The 22,759-nt window shown below is 34.2% G+C and overlaps 2 protein-coding genes across 3 annotated transcripts in view; both read left to right on the top strand.

Annotated features, from left to right (window-relative positions):
* The window catches only part of LOC129322277 (serine/threonine-protein kinase 1-like), a 31,152-nt gene extending 14,965 nt beyond the window's left edge, over positions 1 to 16,187 (top strand). Inside the window, exons 8-18 of one of the 2 annotated variants that reach the window (XM_054968505.1) lie at positions 1,514 to 1,558; positions 1,933 to 1,968; positions 2,577 to 2,632; positions 10,873 to 10,954; positions 12,775 to 12,903; positions 13,038 to 13,182; positions 13,375 to 13,504; positions 13,778 to 14,003; positions 14,381 to 14,581; positions 14,682 to 14,770; positions 15,647 to 16,187. In XM_054968505.1, coding sequence (XP_054824480.1) covers positions 1,514 to 1,558; positions 1,933 to 1,968; positions 2,577 to 2,632; positions 10,873 to 10,954; positions 12,775 to 12,903; positions 13,038 to 13,182; positions 13,375 to 13,504; positions 13,778 to 14,003; positions 14,381 to 14,581; positions 14,682 to 14,770; positions 15,647 to 15,746 — 1,239 coding nt within the window. In that variant the 3' untranslated portion in view covers positions 15,747 to 16,187. The remainder of the gene's footprint in view (positions 1 to 1,513; positions 1,559 to 1,932; positions 1,969 to 2,576; positions 2,633 to 10,872; positions 10,955 to 12,774; positions 12,904 to 13,037; positions 13,183 to 13,374; positions 13,505 to 13,777; positions 14,004 to 14,380; positions 14,582 to 14,681; positions 14,771 to 15,646) is intronic. The other variant, XM_054968506.1, reaches the window with a different exon arrangement.
* Positions 16,188 to 19,711: 3,524 nt separating this feature from the next.
* On the top strand, positions 19,712 to 22,752 carry LOC129323097 (uncharacterized). The gene is made up of 5 exons (XM_054969653.1): positions 19,712 to 20,122; positions 21,074 to 21,147; positions 21,263 to 21,438; positions 22,136 to 22,241; positions 22,369 to 22,752. Exons 1-5 carry the CDS (start codon positions 19,876 to 19,878, stop codon positions 22,669 to 22,671), a joined length of 906 nt encoding a protein of 301 aa, XP_054825628.1. The 5' UTR covers positions 19,712 to 19,875; the 3' UTR covers positions 22,672 to 22,752.
* Positions 22,753 to 22,759: the final 7 nt, after the last annotated feature.

Genomic DNA, 22,759 nt, shown 5'->3' on the forward strand with positions numbered 1-22,759 from the left:
TCAAATTGTCGTTGCAATCCAAAATAATATGCTGTAAATGAGGGTTTTTTGATCTTTTTTCTAGGAATGGCACTCACTGCTGGAACATTGGCTGCTATAATTGGCACAGTTGAAACTGATATTTTTGTTGATATTATTGGTTCTTTCTAAGGATTTCTATTGCTTACATCACTCCTCTATTTTCTTTCTTTCTGCCTGCCCTTTCCAGGATTTCTTTGTTAATTTTGATGTGCCTAGTGAGTATAATATCTTATTAGATTTATCTTAAACTCACATTATTTTTTTGGATTTTTCTTAGTTAGGGAGTGGCTGCTGTGTTATTTCTAGAGATTTTACTCACAAAATCAATGGCAAACTTATTTGTGAGCCTAATCCATGAATAATGTAGCAGGCATTGTCAATACAAATAATATCTCTTATTCCCTAGCATTGGGAAAAAATAAATAGGGAACAAAGTAGTGCTCGACAATGGTTTTTTGCTGAATTTGAGCACAAACTTCATGATCACACGAATCATATAATGAAAGCAACAAGAGCATTTAAAGGTGTTAGATCTGGCTTCTCTACCATTTCAGTCAACCATTCACAAACAGGTCAAGATTGGGAGAGAATAGAAGGGGGTGACAGAATAAAGGAAGACACAGCAAATTTTCATCCAGCCACAAACAGAATAGAAGGGGAGGACAAAATAGAACAGAGGGGGGATGATGAAACCTGAAGGAAAAGGGCGACCAGGATGGCAGCAGTGACGGTGGAGGCAGCGGCTACAGTTGCTACGGTGATGATTGCAAGTCATGATTGGCACTAGCGTGAGGGGAACGATGCGGTCTAAGCCTCCAAGAATGATCAGAATGAATGAAGGAAAATGGGTTTTATCTAAAGAGGGCATTTTTGGATTATCAAAATATAATATGGGCAAATTAGTCAAAATGGAACAAAATTATACCTCTTCCCTCCATAGCCCTCCATTTTGGAGGGAAGGGTTTGGAGAAAATTTTCCCTCCCCTCCCCTCCAACCAAGCAAGGGGTTAGGAGTTGATTTTTTGCATTAGAATATATATATATATAGTTTTATCTATGAACACGAATATGCTGATATAGAGTTTGATATATGGGGAAAGTGCAGCATAGTGCATTTGAAGGAATAACAACTGGCAAAAATAACAGTATTGGAGGTGAAAAGTGTTGAGGTATTTGACCGCATATATATTAATATGTGATTATTTTGTCAAATATAGAACTGATGGAGAATAATGGAGATCTAAATTCATCACATCGGTGGATCGCTAGAGTTTAGAACCATTGAATTTTTTTTTCCTATTACTTGATAATCCTAATTTAATTTAGAAATGAATTATATGATGTCAAGGTCTAATTGAGGTTAAAGCATTACAGATCTTTTAATTTATTCCTGTATCCATTTACAGCATAATGGTGGGGATGTATGGAATTTTTGGTCGAATTCTTTTGTGATAGATAATATAGTACGTTTTATATATATTTGTTTATTCAGGTAGACGTATGGGCTCTTGGTGTGTCTGCAATTGAAATGGCAGAGGTATTTCTATTACTTGTGCTTATAATTGCAAGCATCCTATCACTGTTACTTATACCAAATGTGGATTACTTTTTCTCTGTAGGATGTTTGCTATTTAATTTGTTTATTGTTTTCGGTGGCGTTTCTGAGGTAAATATAAGAATTTCCTTTTTAGCAAAATTTTTCCTTCTTGAAGGAAAGTTTATAAGCTTATCTGGGTTAATGAGTGAGATATTTTTGTTAGGTTGAGTAATTTTCCCCATAGTGTTGTTCGTGATATTATCTTTTTAATTTGTTAGTAGTTTTATGTTAGGTGTTATTCTTAATGTTTATTCTAGATGGAAGAGTTTTATTATTCTTATGCTTTGGATAAAATCTTTTACTGTAATTCTCAGGGCCTTCCTCCAAGATCAGCTGTCCATCCAATGAGGGTTAGTCTTCAACTATAATATATGTTTGCAATTTTATGAAATTACGATGATTTCATCCATTGAACTGTAATAATTGTGAAGTGGGGGAGAATTGGAGTGGGAGAAAAGGGAGAGCAAGTGTGAGGTGAATGGGAATAACAGCTAATGGGTTAAGGGTGAGAGAGAATGTATTGTAGGATCCATGTAGATGCTTCTACTTAGTTAATTCTGAAGCTTGTACTTACTAGTTAATCCTTGAAAAGCATTTTTTTCAAGAATTACTGTGCAAGCAATTTTGGTGCTCTATTTTTCTCTTGTCTAGTAATCATAATGCCTGCTTCTTTCCTGTTCTGTTATAGTTGTTGTTCATTACTGGCACCATTCAAGATTTTCATGTACTATATCCATGATACTACCCTACATAAACTGCAAAAAATTTTGCTGCCTTGTGCCTTTAAGAAGATTTTGATCCATGGTTGGAAGAATCATGGCTTTATGAATTAGCTCATAATTTATAACATTTCAGCTATTTGGTGCTCAACTTGTTTATGCAGCATCTTGAAAGCTATCATATGTCTATCCTTTATGGTATTTAGTGAAATATCTGAGATATCTGTTCCTTTTTACAGGTTTTGTTTATGATATCCATTGAACCAGCACCGATGCTTGAGGATAAAGAAAAATGGTTTGTCTTTTAACAATGTCCAACTCTATGTTGCTATATGAAGCCATGAGTTTAAAGTGGCAGTTCTTTGGCTACCTGGTATCATGTTGGTTGATGTAAATTTAGCTTGCTATTTGAGTTTGATAATTTCCCTAGTCCCACAATTCTTTTGTTTTTTGGGCTCTGTATTTTATGGTTTGATGCATCGTTTTGTTGGTAGAATTTGACTAAACATAAGTCTTTAATTTGTATTAGAATTGGCATGACCATTCCTTTCAACTAGGTTTGATAAATTCTGTCACAATATCCTTAATTACCATACCATGAAGCCTTCAATGTTAGTGCCATTCTTGGTAGCTTAACTAACCAGTGTTACATTCTAGATCATGGTTAACTATTTGCTTATGTCACCACGTGCTTGTTCAGTTTTACTATGTATAACAATCTTAATGCTGCATTTGATCGTTTGTTACATTTTCTTTGCTATAAAGGGCTCAAAGTCTGTTCGATTATTTATTGTTAAATTTATAGTCATAGAACAAATTAAAGTACATGTGGGGAAAATTTTATTTCAATTTAATTTGGGGGGGGTTCTTTCATTGGCCTCTTAGGAATTCTTGTTGGAGGTAACCCAAAAGGTGCTGCCACTTCTTGAGATCTCATGGTTCTAAAGATGTTAAATGCAGTAGCTGAGGTGTTTTCTGCTAGAAATGTACTTCTTTATGGTGTTGGGTTTTCTGAGGGAAATATGATAATCTTTTTTTTTTTCCCTCATCAAGTAGGCTAGCGATCAGCTAGAGCTAACAAGGTCTAATGCAAGTGGGACAAACCCCCACTGTGGTCAAGTAAAATAAGAGATTCACACCCACTTGGGGGGTTAGTTAACAACATAAATTTGTTCGACCGATCATGAGCCTGTCTAGCTAAGAAATTCGCACAAGCATTGGCCTCCCGAGGAGCATAGTGTATGCAATAGTCACAATGAACACTAATAAGCTTGTATACTTCAAATATGTCCTTGGAAAAGGGATGATCACCATTAACACCTCTATAGATGAGGTTAATTGCATCCAGGTAGTCCGTGTAAATCCTAGCCATTTCTATGTTCAAATAATGACATAAATTCAAACCACCTTTAATGGCTTTGATCTCAGCTATGGCTATCGGCATATGTCCTAAATTTTCCATGAATCCTCGTGCCCATTCACCAGAATCATATCGGGCCAGACCATCGCATGAAGCACTATTCTACAGATTGAGGGATGCATCTACGTTGACTTGAACAGTGTGAGGAGGAAGAGGCAACCACCTGTGTGAAGAGGAATCTCCCATATTAGGTCCATGCATTGTGAGATGTCCAAATTCACATTCTTCCGCCAATCTCCTTTGACAAAGCATGAATGATGTCACTGTCATTATAATTAGTTCTCTCAAAGATATCTTTGCATCTTTTAGTCCAGATAAGCCAACAAATATTTCCAAATACTTTCGTCAAGGGCCAATGTTGGAAATTTCCACCATTAATTTGATGTGTGGCATTCCATCATACCCATTCCTACAAGTTGTATGAGAAAAATCGGTCATAATATACAGGGTTATGATATCCTTTCATATTATTTTCGTTCTCACACAATCTCTCAAAGTAGGTATTATACTCATCACATTCGCGCTCAAAATGGCACTGGGCATCAACAGTGATTCCTCTCTTCACTTTGAGGAGGTTGTTAGGAAGTCTCTCATGAAGGACCTACCAGAAGAAAATTTTCAATTTTTTCGGGAGTGACCACTTCCACATGCATCCCCAAATCCTACTATTAGTAACAATTGCATCACCTTTCAGAAATTTATAAGCCGCTTTGATTGAGAACCTACCATCACAAGCAGACTGCCGTTAGAATGCATTATGATGGTTCAATTGAGGTTTAATAGAGACAATTTTATTAATGATATTCATGGGAAAATATCTCCCCAATTTCTGCCTATTCCAAATACTAGAAGGGTGTAGGAAGTCACAAAATCTGGCCTTAGGGTCAAAGGATTGATCATTTGTAGTCACATACTCAATAAGAGGTTGCTGAAAAGGAGTCCAATAATCCCACCTGAATTTTGTAGTGATGCTGTTGATTTTCTTACACTCACTTTGCTTAAAATGTCCCACAGTTTTAAAATGCTATGCCAAACATGAGAAGCTGCATTCTTCTTTTCCCCCACTGGAATTTCATCTTCACCACATTTGTACTTGGCTTTAACGCATTGGACTCGTAGATAGTTTAGTCTAGGGATAAGCCCCCAGCAGAATTTAAAGATGAAAGCTTGATTTTGCAGCACAAGGTCTTAAATCCCAAGGCCCCCCATCATAGTTTTGTGCCCTTTGATCATGTTCCAAGAAATCAAATGCATCTTTCTCCTATCATCATGGTTAGTCTATAGGAAATTTCTACTGTGCTTCTCAATCTCCTTGAGGACATGCTTAGGAATAAGCATGGTTTGCGTGAAATAAGAGGGGAGGGATGAGAGGACAAATTTAATTAGGACCGTCTGACTAGCCATGCTAAAAAAAGAACATTTCCAAGAGAAAAGTCTTTGCTGAACCTTCTGAAGGATGTAACATATCTTTGTGAATCCTTTTATGTAATAAAGGGACACCCAGCTACTTACTAAGGTTAGGAGTTAGGCCCACTCCAAGTGTTTGACTCAATCCAATTGCATGTTGGATGCACATTCTCTTTGAGTAGAAGAGTTTGGTCTTAGCAAGGTTCATTATATGACTAGAAGTTCTACATAATACCTCTATGACTTGTTTAATTAATGTCACCTGACCAACGGAAGTTTTAGAGAAGAGTAACAGATCATTAGCAAAGAAGAGATGAGAAATGGAGGGCCATTTGGTTGAAATTTTAAGGTTTTTCCACCTTTTCTACTAGCAGAGGTAATGGATCGGCATGCCCAATTCCTCCATACATGATTGTTTTAGACTTGTTAATATGATTGTTTTAGTCCTTTTTCTCTCCAAGAGTTGGTGATGGATCTCATCAAGTTTTGGGAGGATAGGTAGGTAGGAAGGAAGTATGTTTCTTTAACTCTATTTGGAATCTTCAGTTGCTTTCCTCTAGCATAATCGTCTGTTTCAAAACTTCTATTAAATTCAAGGGAATAGGTGTTTTCAATTTTCCATGGGTTCTTATTGAATATTGATGTATATGTCAATGAATTTGAAATAGAAACTCTTGCTCTCCTTAACACTGTCTACTATCCCTTGGACAGCGACGTTAAAAGTTGGCTTGTAATGTTATTTATTATGGTGTCAACATGGATTCATTCGCTATAATCATAACGTGGATAGGCCTCTCTTTGGTGTTGAATGCATGGCATATATTAAAGAGTTATCAACAACCACCACCTTTATCTTACTAGGTGGGGTCGACCATATGGATTGCATTGCACCTTTATGCTTTATCATGTACCAAGGTTTTAAGAATGTTAACTGAGAGATCTCACTCAACCACTTCTATAAGTATTCTCTTTAGCCTTCTTTTATCCCTTTTTACAAGGCTTAAGATTATCTGTTCTACTCTTCTCACTGATGTCTTCTGTAGTTTTCTCTGTACATGTCTAAACAATCTCAAAAGATTTTCTAACATTTTCTCCTTAGTAGATGCTACACACACTTTTTTCCATACATGCTCATTTTGAATTTTATCTTTACATGTATGCCTACACATCCATCTCAACATTCTCACTCTACTACTCCAACTTCATACTCCTGCTATCCCTTTAAAGCTCAACATTTACTATCATATAACATAACTAGTTTTATAGCAATTTGATAAAGCTTCCTTTTAAGTTTAGGGTTAAGGGTCAATTTTACCTCTGAATTGTACGCAAAGGTTCATAAATGATCCTAAACTCAACTTAGGGTCAATTTTGTCTCTTAACTTTAGAAATTCAGTCTATCGTGCCCCTGACGTTATTTTCCCATCATGTGGGTCCCATACTTAAATTTTTTTGATTTTTGTATCATAAAATATATTAACACACTCCCATCTTTCTCCTTTTCTCTCTCCACCCCACATTCTTTGTCTCTTCCCCCTACTCTCTCCATCTCCAAGTAGCCCACATAACAATGCCACTTACCCTCTAGCCTTCTCTCCGTCTCCATCGATATGGTGTGGCTCCTCCCATCATTATAGCTACCTTACCCTCCAACATGCAAAAAAAAAAAGTTGAGACTATTTCCATATACCATAATGGCACCACTATCGAGTCTTTCATTCACAATTCATCGATGTCAGCTAGAGATGGTGGGTCTAGTAAAGGTGACACTGAGCATGGTGAAGCAATAGCTTGAGATTGAAATGATGATGCTTGAGTTAGGTCCTGTTCTCCCTTATTTTTTATGTTAGAAACAGGGATGGTACTTCCCATCATCATGAAATCTAGCGATTGCTCCGACGTCCTCCTGGGCATACTCTCAAGAACCCACCTGCATGCATGGATGCTCTAGATTCTGTTAAAGCAGGAGAATAGGTGGGCATGAACAAACTGAAAACAAGATAAATGGACAAATGAAAACACTAAAAACAAAGATAAAGATAGAGAAAGAGGAGTAGACAAAAACAGGAAAAACAAAGCAAAGCAACAAGAACAGAGGAAGAACAGTTGATAATGCTTAATTGAAGCAATGGAAGATAGTGATGAAGAGAAAAGCAGGGGGAAGCAGAGGTGGTGGAAGTGGGGGCAAGGAAAGGGTGAAAGAGAGATAAAACTCTCTAAAGGCAGAGAGACAAAGCTCTTTGTCACAACCCCAAAGAAAAGAAATTTTTTAATTATTAAAAAAATAAAAAAAATATCGATGGGACCCACAATACAATATTTTATAATAAGTGAATATTAAAAAATTTATGTGGGCCTAGCTAACGGAAAAAATAGACAATACAAATGGTAGGGTGATAGATTTGAAAATTTTAGTGGTTAAGGGATATAAATGACCCATGGTTAAGGTTAAAGTCATTTGTGCTCTTTCATGATCAATTCAAGAGTAAAATTGACCTTTAGCCCTTAAGTTTATTAGGTATCTTTCAATCATAAATAACTTTTTTAGTTTTTCTCTACTTAAACCACATAGCTTGTATCCTATGTGCAACATTGCCATCCATTTCTCTATCATATTGAATAATAGCTTCCAAATATTTAAACTTATCAAAATTGTAATGCAAATATTTCATCTTAATCTCTTCATAATTCGCCTCTTATCTCCACAATAAAAACTTTATCATCTACAAAAAGCATACATTTAGAGATTTTCTCTTGAATATGCTCAATCAAAACATCTAAGAATAGGTCAAACAAATAAAAACTCAAAGATGATTTCTAATGTAGTCTAATCTTTATGGAAAAGTCTTTTGTTTTACCTCCAAATGTTTTTATATTGGTTGTTGCCTCGTTGTACATCTCTTGTATAGCTCTAATGCGGGCAATCTGCACTCATTTCTTGTATTAAAGAATTATCCAAAAGACAAAATTAGAAGAGAAGTAGTAGATAAAGGGGGACTAAATAAAATAAGTGGGAGGGTTGAGCTGACTCTAGTTTATGAGTATACAGGCAAGGAGGCTTGGTTTCGAAGTATACAAAGGTTGCTAATGAATTGAAAGCAATTTTAACTAATGTGATCATGCAAATGCAATTACTTTTACAGCTTGAAATTCAAAAGTCTAGTCACTTTGTTTGAAATTTCAATTCAACTGTTTCTTTCAAGTGCTGCTTGCTAATAGAGCATAATGGCAGCCTGCAATTCACGTTGCCAATTTCAGTTAGTGGGATAAGGTCTCATTGCTTTTTTTCTATTTTAAAGGGTTGTTTCTTGTGGTTCTTTAATGTCATATAAAGGATCTCTTGACTTTGGTACATTTTCTATTTTTTCTCTTTTGTTCGTTTAGGGAGGATTTTTTGTCTTCTGCTTTTGTATTGTTGTATGTCTTTTTTCCTCCTTATTGATGATTTTTTTTCTGCGATTAAAATAAGGTTTTTCCATCATTGTTAATTCATATTTTACATTTTAGTATACTCTTGACATTTTTCTACGCATTTTATCAAGATTTAAATGTTAAAAGAAAACAAGTATAATTTTCCATGAACTTTCATGTAATTATGCATCCCATATTCCCATGTAATCTCATGCATCACATGAGAAATATTTCTAGTGATAGAGAAATGAGATTTAGGTGAGAGATGGAAATTAAATTTATCCATGTAGTGCGTGAAATGAAAAATTTCTGTCATGAATTGGTTGGTGGAATGTGATCTCTTAGTGTAATGTGTATGTTTGGAAAACTAAGGGCCCGTTTGGTTTTCACTTTTATCATTTAGAAAGTCCATTTCAAATGTAATTTGAACCCAAATGTTGTTTGGTTATAAATTTTCTTTAAAAAGTCCATTTCAAATGTACTTTTTAAACCCCTATTAAATGTGCTTTTTCAAAAGTAAAAAAGAGTAGTTTTTCAGAAGTCCTTTTCAAAACATTTTAAAATTTTGCCCATAATACCCTCATTTTCATTATACGGTCAGCAGTTTTAAGCTTTAAAATTCGAACAGGAGCTTCCTTTTTTTTTTTCAATTTCTTCTGTTGTATCTTTTTAGTTTCACATAGTACCATTAAAAAAAGTTACTTTTTAAATTTTTAATTTTAATGAACATTAAATATATATATATATATTTTTAATATATCAAACTTCATATTAATTTCTACTTTTTATTATTCGACATATAAAATTTTATGTTATTTAAAATTTTTATTATATTTTTTAAACATTTCGAATGCATTATATTTGTATGATAAAAATTATAAATTATCGTAAGTCAATGTTCTTGTTGGTAATTATACATTCAAAAGTACATTTCACTATACATGATCCAAATAACTTTCAGTTTGTCAAGCTGACTTTTCAAAAAATATATTCAAACACAAATTTCATTATAACAACTGACTTTCATTAAACTAACTTTTATCAAATGAACTTTTGACAAACTAACTTTTGTCCAACAGAAAACCAAACACACACTAGGGCAAATAGGAATGAAAAGGTCATGTTTTCTGTTGAAAATGCATTCCATACATTTGTTGTTAAAATGTACTCCCTCCATCCCTATATATCATATGTTTTTATCCGAATCACTCAAGCCAATAAAAGTTAATTATCTAATTAGAAGCATTGTAACATTCCAATTTTACCCCTAATTATTGTAAATAAAAAATGAATTTTTTTTTCAAAGTAAATTAATAAAGTACTTATCTTTTCTCTTTCTAGTTTATAAAGGTATAATAGTTCATTCATTAAAAAACATGCTAGCAATCTCTTATATTTAGGGACAATAAAAGGTTCTAGAAAACCTCTTATATATAGGGATGGAGGGATTTTTTTTTTCAAAAGATGTTACAAGTAAAACTAAGTACCGTTTAGATTCAACATCTGAAGGGAAACTAATGAATCTTGTCATTAAGTAGTTTTGTTTTAGATGCATCTCTATTATTGTACTATTTTTTTAATGCCACTTATGGATGCGTAGAATATTATACTCTTATTTAACATGGCATGATATCAACGTTCATATCCATCTTTTAATGTATTGATTCTGGCTTTGTACATTTTGGGGAAGTTAGAAGCATGGATTGGTTTGAGTGTGAGTTTGATTAGGGGAAGAGATGCCATCCCAACATCATCACTAGTGTCAGTGGGGAAATAGGTTGAGATATTTATGACATGGTTGCTTTTCCTTCTTCTATTTTATTTATTTATTGGTTTTACATCCATGTTTTTTCTTTAAAAAATGAGCGGAGATCTATATCAAACAGAGCTAACAAAGTCAAGTACAATGAAGGCATCTTCTACCTCATTCTTCTTCCAGAATCAATAGAATTTCACAGGGAGGAGAGTTTGAAATACAAGAAATCAATATTCAAACCTAAATCAGTTTATGTTTGCTTTTCAACAAATAGTTTCAAGTGCAAAATGATGTTACCCACGTCACATGTACTAGTTTAAGTTACTGTTAATGTGCTATTGTGTGCTTCTTTATTCAAGTCCTTATTTCTACTGCATCCTCCACCCCGTTTAGCTACTTGTATCCAACAGGATAGTATTGGACAAACCCCTGTTTGTTTTGTTCGTGACAGGCTTCCCTAGTCTTTTGTAACTTTTTTGTTATTAAAAAAAAAGTTGATATTTTTAAATGAGGATACAAATTTGATGGTTTGCTTTTGTAGGTCTCTACATTTTCACGACTTTGTTGCTAAGTGCCTTACTAAGGAACCTCGTTTACGCCCTACTGCATCAGAGATGTTAAAGGTATGCTAAGTAATATTGCTTCTGATATGAAATCTGAATATTATATAAAATTGACTGCTGGTTAGAGGACATAAACTATTCAGAGCTGTGCTTGCAACTTAAAAGGAATTGAGAAAGGAAAGAATTAGAGAGGAAAATAGGAGACAAGATTTCTTCCTTGTGTGGTCTTTGAAGTCTAGGGAAGGTGACAAATGGCAACATGGAAGGTGGAGAGGGGTCAGAGGGCTTCATTGCATTGATGACTTATTTTTGCTTGTGTTTTGATGAGGATAACATGTATTAACCTTCTCTGCATTGGCAAAAAAAAAAAAAAAAAACCCCTCTGTAAAACTAAAATAGGACAGGGATTAAAGAGTTATAAATTTTCACTTTGTTGTGCTGGTGCTCTGTAAAGTTGGGAAATTCATTTTTGGTGTTTATGAGACAACAAATTTGTTGACAATAGGATCTAATGAATGAGATGAAACTGATTGCCATTCCCTTTAATGATCATACAGATAATTATTAGTCTTTAATCCATATGATTTTACTCCCGTCAACTTTATCCTTCTACATGCAAGTCCTCATGGTGTCTTTCTCACTTTTTAACTTCTCCTTTAATCAACAGTTGACCTTATTGAGTTGGTAATATTATCAAAAAATAACTTCCTGATTAAACATTGCAAACGATTTTTTTACAATTTTTCCCTCTATAGATGTCATGCTCACTTTTTCTCATATATGTTCATTTCGGATTTTATTTTTTCACATATATCCACACATCCATTTCAGCATTTTCATCTTTGCTACCCTAACTTTGTGCTCCTGCTATCCCTTTAAACTCCAACATTCACCACCATCTAGCAGTTTGATAAAGCTTCTCTTTAAGTTTATTAGGTATTTTTGGATCGTAAATAACTCTATTAGCCTTTCTCCATTTAAACTACCTAGCTTGTATCTTGTATGCGACATCCCCATCGTGTTAAATAATTGCTCCCAAATATATAAATTTTTCCACTTGAAGTATGATTTAATCTCTCAATTTCACTTCCAAATTATTATTGACTGGCCTCTTATCAAAATTGTAATGCAAATATTCGATCTCACTCCTACTCCAGTGGAAACCCTTTGATTCCTTGTTCCTTCTTCATATCTCAAGTTTGTAGTTAATCTCTTCTCTTGACTCCATAATAAGAACTATATCATTTGAAAAAAAAGTATGTAATTGTGGATTTCCTCTTCAATATATGTAGTCATAACATTTAGAACTAAGTCAAACAAATAAGGGTTGAAATATGATTTCTGATGTAGTCTAATCCTCATAGGAAAGTGCTTTGTTTCATCGCCATATGTTCTTATATTAATTGTTGTCCCCTTATACATATCTTGTATGGCTCTAATTTGGGCAACCTGAACTCCTTTCTTTTTTAAGGCTTTCCAAAATACTTCTCTCATATCCTCCAAAATTGATGTGTTTTCAAATGATTCTTTTGACTGGAGTGTTCTTATTTTGGGTCAAGTTATGCCACAAAATAATTTTTTTTCAAATGCAAGCCCAGGTAATAATTTTCTTGTGATTTCAGACTACTCCTATACAGAAGTTGAAAGTCTTCCTTTGATAAATTCACTGACAAAATAAGCTCCCCCTTCCCCCGGTACTTTTTTCCTTTGATGTCCAAGCTGGCATGAGTTGGCAACTGCATATAATGGATGGTTATTAAGTTCCTAACTTCTAAAGAATGCCTTTATTAACTTTAAATTAATTGGTTTATGCTGTTGTATTTGCATATTTTGTTTGATTGTTGCACTATCATTGAGTTCAAGTTTTTTCAATGTCCTAGCACAAATTCTTTGACAAATGGAAAACTGGATCAATGGCAATGATGCCAAAAATTGAAAAGGCTAGGCAAATCAGGAAATCAATGGCTTTGCAAGCACAAACTCTTGCTCCAGCTGCATTAGAAGATCAGGTATGACTAGAGTTCGTCAGCCGCTTTCTGACACTCATACACAGGCAAAGACTCAGTTATCCCTTCTCCCCTCTGAGGGGATGATGCGAAAAGTAAACATATTTTGTGTAATTCATGTTCTTGGTCTGAAGCAGTCAAATGAGCAAAAACTGAATGATGACTATGGAGACACTGTTCCCTCAAGACCTCTTAACGTTGGGGTTCAAGGGGCAGGTGGTCTTTCTTCAGATGGAACTCTGAGGAAGCTGAATAGGTTGGCAAGTGTGGAACTGAGTGAAGGTTTGTGTTTCTTGCATATTATTTGTAGTATGACCTACAATTATTTGGATGTTGAGTATATTCTAATGTCACAATGTATGCATGAGTCTAATAAGAGAGGCAAACATGGATGTGGATTTTAAGTTTGGCTGGCAAATTTCAACATGTTTTCACATTAAATTGATGTTGCAATTCACGTGTATTGTTTAACAGGTAACTTTGGTACTGTAGTCGTCCATGAAGATGAGGTTGATACAGCGGCAGTTAGGTCACAGGGTGCAGATAATGCAGATTCCTCTGCTTCCGTCATTAGTGGAAAAGGAGGCAGATTGGCTGATTCTCGGTACTTCTCTCTCTTTAGTGCTGATATTCTAGGCATTTTGCCCCCTCCTTAAAATTAAAGAGTAAATATTTTATTTACATGGTAAATACGAGTCGTCTTGTGGAAATTTGCATGTCTTGTCAAGAAGGTTGCCTCTATCATTCATACCTTTAATTTTGCTAACACGTGCAGAACTTATTATTCTACCTTTTATAGCATTTCTTTACCTCTTCCTCCCATTCTATTCATTGTCATCAAAGTTTCCTGATGCCTTTACCCTGGATAACTTGTTAGGGTGGAGAGTCTGAAAGTTGCTGTCTCAAGTGATGCCTCTGTTGGGGGTTTGGGTGCTCATACTAATACCATAAAATCATCTTTATCTCCTGTTAATGACTCAGCTGAGCTGAAACACAAAGCAAGAGGTGATTTTCAAACAACAGTTGGAGTCAGCAGTGATAGAAGGAATAGTACATTGAAGAATGAAACAGTCAGCAGAAAAGCATTTGCTTTACAGGATAAGGTAATATTGTATATGATTTGGATGTTATACAAGTAACATATTGCTTAGTGTTGGTATATCACACCATTCAAGTAAGGTGTCTCTGTTTTCTACCACCATTTTGTTTTTTTGTTCATTTCTTCTGGCAAAAGTACTTTTATCATTAAATGGCCGAATATATAATCTAAGATAAGGCAAGTCCTGTAGTTCAATCCCAAGAGTCCTAGACAAATCTGCCATTTTTGAAATTAAGAGGCTTACAGCCTTTAATAAAGAATAATGATAATGACAGGGTCCCTGGACAACTGCTCAGCAAATGTCTAGGGCAACTGTGTTATTCATCTCTTGCTACTCCAGTCTGCAGAGTGATATCCTGTTAAAATTTTTGCCATTTGCAGCTTTGGTCAATTTATGCAGCTGGTAGTACAGTACCCATTCCATTCTTAAGGGCAACAGATATATCACCTATTGCTCTCCTATCGGACAATGTGCTTGGTGGCTTGCAACAAGATTCAACTGGAACTGCTACAGTAGAAGCATTGCAGGAGCTTTTTAGTGGTGATGGACCGTCCAAAAGGGGACGCAGAGGACAAATTGAGGTGTGTATGTATCTGTTTGTGCATACATGCATATTAGCATGATTGTGCATTCTCTTGCCTGGAACAGTCGTTCATATTGGTTTTCTAATTTGACATGCAGCAGATGCCTGTTCCTCCGAGCATCTATCAGAGACTGACATCGAGTTCTACTCTGCTGAATTTGGCACAGGCTCTAGCTTACCACAAGATGTATGTTCTTTTCCCCAACTTGCACTTGCGCCTGGCAATAATCTGCCACTTATGTGACAGAAACTATAGTCGCCTATTTGAGCAATGTGGGCGATATGAATGGACCTTACATGCTATCCCATAAGGGTCATAACCTGATTGTTACCTCTTCATTTAATTCTGTTATTTTCTGTTCCTATTTCTCAATGATTTGTATTATTGTTTTGATTTACTCCCTCTGGATCATAATATAGGGCATTGGTAACTAATTTACGGTTCTCCAAAAATGTTAGTCAAAACCTTAATTTCTTTAAAAAAAAAAACAAAAGAAAAATCCATCTTTCCAATTATACTCTCATTCAATACCCTTATACAAGTGCCTTAATAATAACAATTGAAATTTCAGTACATCATTTAAAAAAATAATAATAAATGAAGTGTGGATATAGTTGGAAAAACAATTATAAAAGGTACTCAATGTCATATACCGTGGACCATGCAAGGCTTCTAGAAGATGTCTTATATTGTGATCCAAAGGAAGTATGTTTTATTCTTCTTAATTCTCCTAAAATCTCAAAACTGAGCAACGGTGGCATGTGGTTGGATCTTCTATCTCTTTAAGATTAAGGAATTAAGGATTAAGAAATATTAAGAAATAAATTAATGATCTGCATGGTTGTCTTCATTTCTTTATGTCAACATCAAGAGATCTACTGTATCTGGTTATTTCATTTAGCTCTTCTATGGGTCATGAAGGGGAGAACATTGCCAACGATGGGGGATTCTGACGTGTCATATACTTAATCTATAAACACTAGAGGAATGTATAGCTTATAGGATTCTGTTTCTGTCTGCTTGTGATTAATCTTTTTGACATCAATATCCATGCCTTATTAGGTGTTATGAAGATATGCCGCTGCAGGAGCTGCAAGCAACCCAAGAGGAGCAGACCATTCAAAACCTCTGTGACACTCTTCGTACTATTCTTCGCTTGTAGTTGTAGGTAGTTGTTCCCCATATAAAATTTTGCTTCTTCTTTCAGCTATAATCTATGTAATTTGAAGTAAACCCTAGAAGATAGGGTTTCTAGTGGGTCCAGCAAGTTGTGGCATTTATGTCTTCTTCTTTATAAGTAGTGTGGCTCTTGCACAAGCGGGGTTCACTATGTGAGATAGTGTGTCGTAGCAGTTGCTTATATCTTGCTATGATGTGTCACATGTTTGTATATTTGTGTAGCTAAATTGTGTTCCTCTGGATTGAAATTTCGTTTGAGAACCTCGCAAGTCACAGTGGTTGCTTCTATTTTGCTTGGTTGAAGGAGCTTTTCTACCATTAGCAGATAAACAATACTCAGCATGTAAGTAATTTTGAGATCCTCTGATGAAAGTGTTTGGTGTTAGACCCAATTTTCAGTTAAAAATCATATGATTGACTGACTTGCTAGAGTCAAGTTCATGCATCATGACAAATGCTTGATGAATTTTATTTAAAATATTTATCAACCATGAGACTTGAAAATATTCCATTTCAATAACTCAGATTCAGGATTCTCAATTTTGGATGAGAAAAAAATAATATCATCGTGTGCGGCTTTTGAATATTTAATTAATTTGGATGATTTAGATGTATTTTTTTAGCTAAAAATGATTTAGATGTGTTTTAAAAATAACTTCTATATTTCACTCTAAATGACTTATTTTGTCTTTATTTATTGCAGAGGTTTTTTTTATTTTGGTCAGAAATTACAAAGGTCATTGAAAAAACCAAGCAAAGAACAAAAGTTATATTAGATTTTAACGGACTTGCTTCTCTCCTTTGAGAGAAGCCTCTCTGTCTCTTTTTTGAGGTAGAGGTTTAATTTTAATCTAAATAGTTTAAATTTATTTTTTATTTTTTATTTACATTTTTAAAATAAAAAATATATATAAATTATAAAAAATTTTAATAAATATGCTTATCAATTATAAATGATTTAAATTTAATATTAAATTTTTTTAATAAATTTATTGTTTCGTTCAGAATATATTTACATTGTTCAGAGTATATTTAAAAAGTTAATTTAAATTTTTTATACTAAATTTGAATCATTTGTATTAAATTTGAATTGTTAGATTAATAAGTATATTAAAAAAATTTATAATTTTTATCTATTTTTATTTTAAAACTAGAAATAAAAAATAAAATATTAATTAAATTTGAATTATTTAAATTTACCTTTGCCTCAAAGGAGAGGCAGAGGAGGTCTGATTTTAACGCCTGAAGTTGGATTGTAAACAATCATAATATCAAAATTTTTGCCAGAAGCTTGATATGCAAATTTAATTCAGATTCGTTGGTGTCTTGAGGTCAGTATTTTGAGACTTGGATGGTCAGAGTGGTTGAATCATCACCCAGTAAAAGTAGTTTGATTCAATTATTTAATTTGTTCTGCTAGTTGGTTAGGGTTAGTTTGTTAGATGGTTGATTTGTTTTTAACTGTTTTTTCTCCTCATTTTAGTAATTTAGTAATAAAAAGTTTTAATTTTCAAATATTAATATTAACTGGCTTCTGAGTTATTTTTATTGTAGTAAAATCTTAAATGTATAATTTGTTTGTTGACATTATATCAATGAAAGTGTAGAAGAAATTAAAAACTCATTTACTTCAAAAGAATGAATCATAAATAAGTAAATAAAAAGATAAACATATAAAAAATGAGAAAATTAAAATTTAATATGTTACGTGTCAATAATTCTGAATCGTGCCTCATAATCAATGCACATGGTTTTGAATCAATAGTTTTCTCTATTGTTAACTATCATCATATTTACATGAATTGATTACGTGAATTGTTAGCGTTAAGATAATCTCTCCCCCCCACCCCCAAAACAAGAAAAAATTACATAAATTACATAAACACTCATAAAAAAATTGTTAAAGATAAATTTTATGAAGTTTTTGCTCTTCCTTTTGTTCTTTTTATTTTTCGCCGGAGGCAATATTGATGCCATGAGTAATAACACGAGCAGCACCCACAATCGAGTTGAAGAAGCGTATTTATAACCCCTTTTTATACAAAAAACATCACCAAAAACAAGGATTTTAATCACTAAATAGAGTAAATGTGAAATAAGTGTCCAACCACATTTTAAACAGAATTATTTTTAGTAGGAAGATATTTATGAGTAATAAAAAATAAAATAAACAATATAATATAATATTCAATATCAAATCTAACTTATTTTCAAGGAATGCGTAATAACTAATAACTCCAGTTCATGGTTGTTTTTCTTTAACTTAATGCATTTTGCTTTTCACGGTTAGTGGATTTCCAATGCTACTTTTGTATGCAAATTGGGGATTTTGGGAAAAGCACGTTTGAAACACAGAAACGGACCCTTCTTTTTGTTACTTTACCCTTCTAACTTTCACACACAGATTTATTTTATTCTTTTAATTTTATAAAGAATCTTTTTAATCCTATAAATATTATTAGTTTCATCAACAAATATTCTAACATCAAAATTTTGAAGGGAAAATATAACTTTGAATCCCTGCATTTTACTCACATTTTGTTATAAATTTCTACATTTTTTAATTATTTTAGATTCTTACACTTTTATTTTTAGGTGTTTTAAGTCTCTAAATAAATAAAATATAAGAACCTTGGAGAAACTTAAAACACAAAAAAAAAAAAGCATAGGGATCTAGATTACAAAAAGAAAATGCAAGGACCTATAGTAAAATGCAAACAAAGTGCAAAAATCTAAAGTTATGTTTTCACAATTTTAAATATTGAAATAATATTCTTAAATATTAACATGTTAATTTTAATTTAAAAAAACAATAATTGATACAAAAATATTCATTTGAGATTAATAATATTAAGGTTAGAGAATTGAAGAGATACTGCATGAGGATAGACTACATACTGCAGAGCTTCGTGCAAAGAGGGGGCTAGCAGCTACAGATCTCTGCCCTTTAGGATGCAGGAACACGGAGGATGTGCTTCACTTGCATAGAGACTGTGCACATGCTGAAAAGAGATGGGCCAAGCTACTTAAGCTAGAGGTTGGGACTAGATTCAAAAGCCTGAATAGAGAGAGAGGATTGGCTCAAATAATACTGAAGGAATGAGGTTGGGAAAGATTTCCCCCAACACATTCCTTGGGATGTTCCACTTTGGTATGTTTACTGTGGGAAATATGATGTTCAAGATGCAAGCAAGCCTTCTTTGATGAAGATATTGACAAGACGGGTTCAGGGATTATTTTGACGCAATCCTACATGATGGGGAGACCAATAAAACACAGTTTTGATTGTTGCATAAGACCCGTATGGCTCTTTCAAAGATGATGTTGGTAAGTGTGGTGGTGCAGTTAGAGAGAATAATGTGTTTTGGATTTGTGATTTTAATGCTAACGTAAGTAACAACCCTCAGCCAACATTGAAGTGTTTGGAATTATTTATGGCCTACAATTATGTTGGGATGAGAATTTCAATAATGTCCAAATTTTCACTAACAATGTAGAGGCAATTGATATGATAATTCGTTATGATCTGGTTCAGCATTGAACCAAGCTAGATTACTCTTGTATAGGGATTTTAATATTAGTTTGAATTTCATGTACAGAAAAGTTAATACCTGTACTCACTTGTTAGTTACATAAGCTCTCAATGTTTCAAAGTATTTTGTTATATTTGATCAACCTCCATTTTATTGTGTTAAAGTGGTAGATATAATGAAAGAAATATTGTATTTAGTTTGTTATCTTTTTTATATAAGTTCTATTTTTTGTTAAAAAAAAATTAAGGGATAAAATTAAAATTTTATATAAAATTAGGGGGTAAAAATAAACTTAATCCTTTTGCTATCAAATTGAATCACTGTCCCTACCTAGTTCTGAGCACGGCGGGATATTCTTTGGCGGCCGAAAAAACGTTGAAGACAAGGATTAATGGCTTGATGCATGCTTATGCGAAAAGAGTATTATAAGACTATACTATGTCAGCAAATTCCAAAACGCAAATAGGAAGCACCGCCCTAAGTAGAAAGATTGAGTTTCTGGTCTGTGAAGTGTTGTGCTGCATTTGCACTTGGGGTAGTGAAAGGTAAAAAAATCAAGTAGAATAAATACGAGAAGCCATGAGCAGTATTAGGATTATACAAGCTCTGCTACGAAATCGGAGGTCCCTTTTGTCACTTTCTTCGTCTTTTTTGTCTCTGAAATCAAAGGGAATCCCTCTGTTCCGTCCTCCTCAGTTCCCTTCCTTCCAAAACACACGTTTGCTTCCACAGGTCTCACTTTGCGGTACCACTTTTCGGTTTGTTAACACAGCCGCATCCTCTGAGGATGATGATGACTCCACCGATGAAGAAGATCGATTCCAACGTGACTCTCTCTCCCTTCTTTTTGCTTTACTTTGCGGTTTATTCAAGTTGCTTTTTGTGTTGCATTTGGGTATTTTGGGTGCCATATGATTCGTGGGTTAATTGGATTAAAGTAGTTGCCGCTCTTTCCCCCAGTAGTCCAGAGTATGGTAGCCGGAATTTTTTAAAAAAATAATTTCATTTGCAAACAATACTACAGCTAGCTTTAAGGTTTACATTAGGATACTGATGAGTCATGAGTAAAATATATATATATATATTGGAACTTTGATCACCTCATAGGGTGCTTTCTACAAATATGCATATGCATATGCATTATTCAAGGATGAGTTCGAAATTTTCTATTTGGTCTCTCACCAAGCAGTTCATCCAGTTTTTTTTTTTTTTTTTTTTTTGAGGGGGTGGTTATTTACGATTTTGGTTGAACCTCAGGTCTGTCCCTAGAATTTGGAGCAGTTTCTTTGACTATTTTCAATGGCTTTGGCATGAGTAGGAAAGAAATGCTTTTCATGGAAGTGTGCTCTTTATGCTATTCCGTGTTAAATTTGGTTGGAATAAAATGGTCATACCTTCAAGGTTTCAAAGTCCAGGCTTGTCTCTAAATCTTGTATGAATAGGATTATTATATGGCTCCCTTCTGTTGTTATGCCCATGGTTTCTTTCTAGCGAGTATCCTTGATTAATATGTAGAGCAATTGGAAAGCATTATCTCACAAAATCCTTTAAGATATTTGTTGGCCATCTTCTTGGTACTCCTTTGTTCTTTAATAATATTGCTACTTACACTTAAAAATGTCCATTATAAAATTAGCTGGCTACTTGTATGGCATTTATTCTGTGTCACTCCAAGAGATTTGATATCATACATAACTAGGTGTTTATTTTCACTTTTCAAGCATGTTGATGTATCTTGATAAGATCTCACTATAATATCCATGTTCATGAATTTTAGAATTTGCAAGTGAGGCCAGTGAAGAAGGTGAAATGTCAGATGGATGGGAGGAAGAAGATGAAGCTGAGCCTAGGGTACCATGTTATTTTAATGCAGGCATTCTTGTCGGTTGTCTCTTCAGTGATAAGATGTCTGCTTCAAATTTACAATTAAATTATACATAATTGTTAGTGTTGTCTTTCTTTGTAGGTTGGTGATGGGGGTGACGGTGGTGGAGTTCATTTGCAAGGTGTCCCTTGGGGACAACGTGCCCTCTCTATTGCTCAGGAGGTCCTGATGAAGTTCACTGATGACATGGAACTATTCTCTTTCAAGACCACTCCTCGTGGATATGTTTATGTGAGATTGGACAAATTAACTCATGAGTAAGGTTCAGCCTATGTCAGATACAACATCCGGAAGTTTATTTGTGCATTTTGTTATGTCAAAATCTGACCCTTTCTTTTGCAGAATGTATCGTATTATAATGTTACTAGAAGTAAGACTTCATTTGTTTTTTGCTTGGGGCAAGAACATCAGAAAATTTTTCTCACCTTTTTGCAAAATGTGGGCACAATAATGAAGAAGGTTGTTTTTTTCTTACAACAGATATAAGCATATACGCTTAAAGAAAGCTGACATCAGTTCTGTTCAATGATTCTTTTAATATCTGATGAAGTGTGAAGGTAAACCTTCCCCCAAAATCTAGTTGTTGAGGTGGGAGAACCAATCCACTTAAATATCGCAACATAGCATTCTATGCTTCCTTAATCTCAATCAATATCAAATTCAAAATTCAAGTCAGCTGTCTCCAGCCTAAGATAATGATGTCCAACTCTGCTCTATGCCACATTTTTAATTCCATCCATTTTTCTTATAAATTTCACCTATCATTTTGTCTTTACCCTCCTTGTGCTAGATATTTGCCCTGTGTGAATGCCATATGCTAAATGATAGAGTTTGAGCTCACCAAATTGTGTCATCAGTGATGCATGATATAACTGTGAGCTTATGATGCTGTTCTCTTCTGGTGGGTACCTGATCTGTACAGTTTGTTCGGTGCAACTTACCTTGTTTCTACAGATATGGGTGTCCAAGCATGGAAGAGCTTGAAAGCTACAGTCAAGAATACAAAAAAAGATTAGAAGTTGGGACACTTGGAGAAATACCTGATAATTTAGCTCTTGAGGTTATTCATCAAAGCCGTATTCTATTTCTTGTTATAATGGGATTTTATTCAATAGCAACTGAAAGTCAAGCATAATGTCGTTGAGGCTTATTTCATTCCAAACAAAGCATGATTTTTTGTTCTCCAGGTATCATCCCCAGGTGCTGAGAGGATGCTTAAAGTTCCTGAGGACCTGAATCGATTTAAAGACATGCCTATGAGAGTTTGCTACGCAGAAGATGCAGAGTCCAGTTGCCTAGAAAAGGAAGGAGTGTTCCTGCTAGTTTCTGTTGAAAAAGAGTCTGAGAATTGTGTGTGGAAGTTGGCAGATGTAAAAGACAATAGAGATCCTTCAAGAAAAGGGAGGCCTTTAAGTCGTAAACAGAAGGATTGGAGATTAAACTTACCGTTTAAGATGCATAGAAGGGTAACTTTGTACCTCGAGTTCTAGTCAAATGTTATATTCTTTAGTTAGAGATCAGGAAGATAGAGCTTTTATTTCGGTCTCTTACCTTTATTTTTTTCTTTTAAGATGAGCA

The sequence above is a fragment of the Prosopis cineraria genome, unplaced genomic scaffold (assembly GCF_029017545.1).
Source record: "Prosopis cineraria cultivar Desert tree isolate PC_DT_omini unplaced genomic scaffold, ASM2901754v1 PC10, whole genome shotgun sequence".
NCBI lineage: Eukaryota > Viridiplantae > Streptophyta > Magnoliopsida > Fabales > Fabaceae > Prosopis > Prosopis cineraria.

Bases quoted from the DNA above. Each gene is read 5' to 3' on its own strand.
- LOC129323097 (XM_054969653.1), top strand. From the start codon at position 19,876: ATGAGCAGTATTAGGATTATACAAGCTCTGCTACGAAATCGGAGGTCC. The intron at 20,123-21,073 runs GTGACTCTCTCT...CATGAATTTTAG, and splicing joins TGAAGAAGATCGATTCCAAC to AATTTGCAAGTGAGGCCAGT. The intron at 21,148-21,262 runs GTACCATGTTAT...CTTTCTTTGTAG, and splicing joins AAGATGAAGCTGAGCCTAGG to GTTGGTGATGGGGGTGACGG.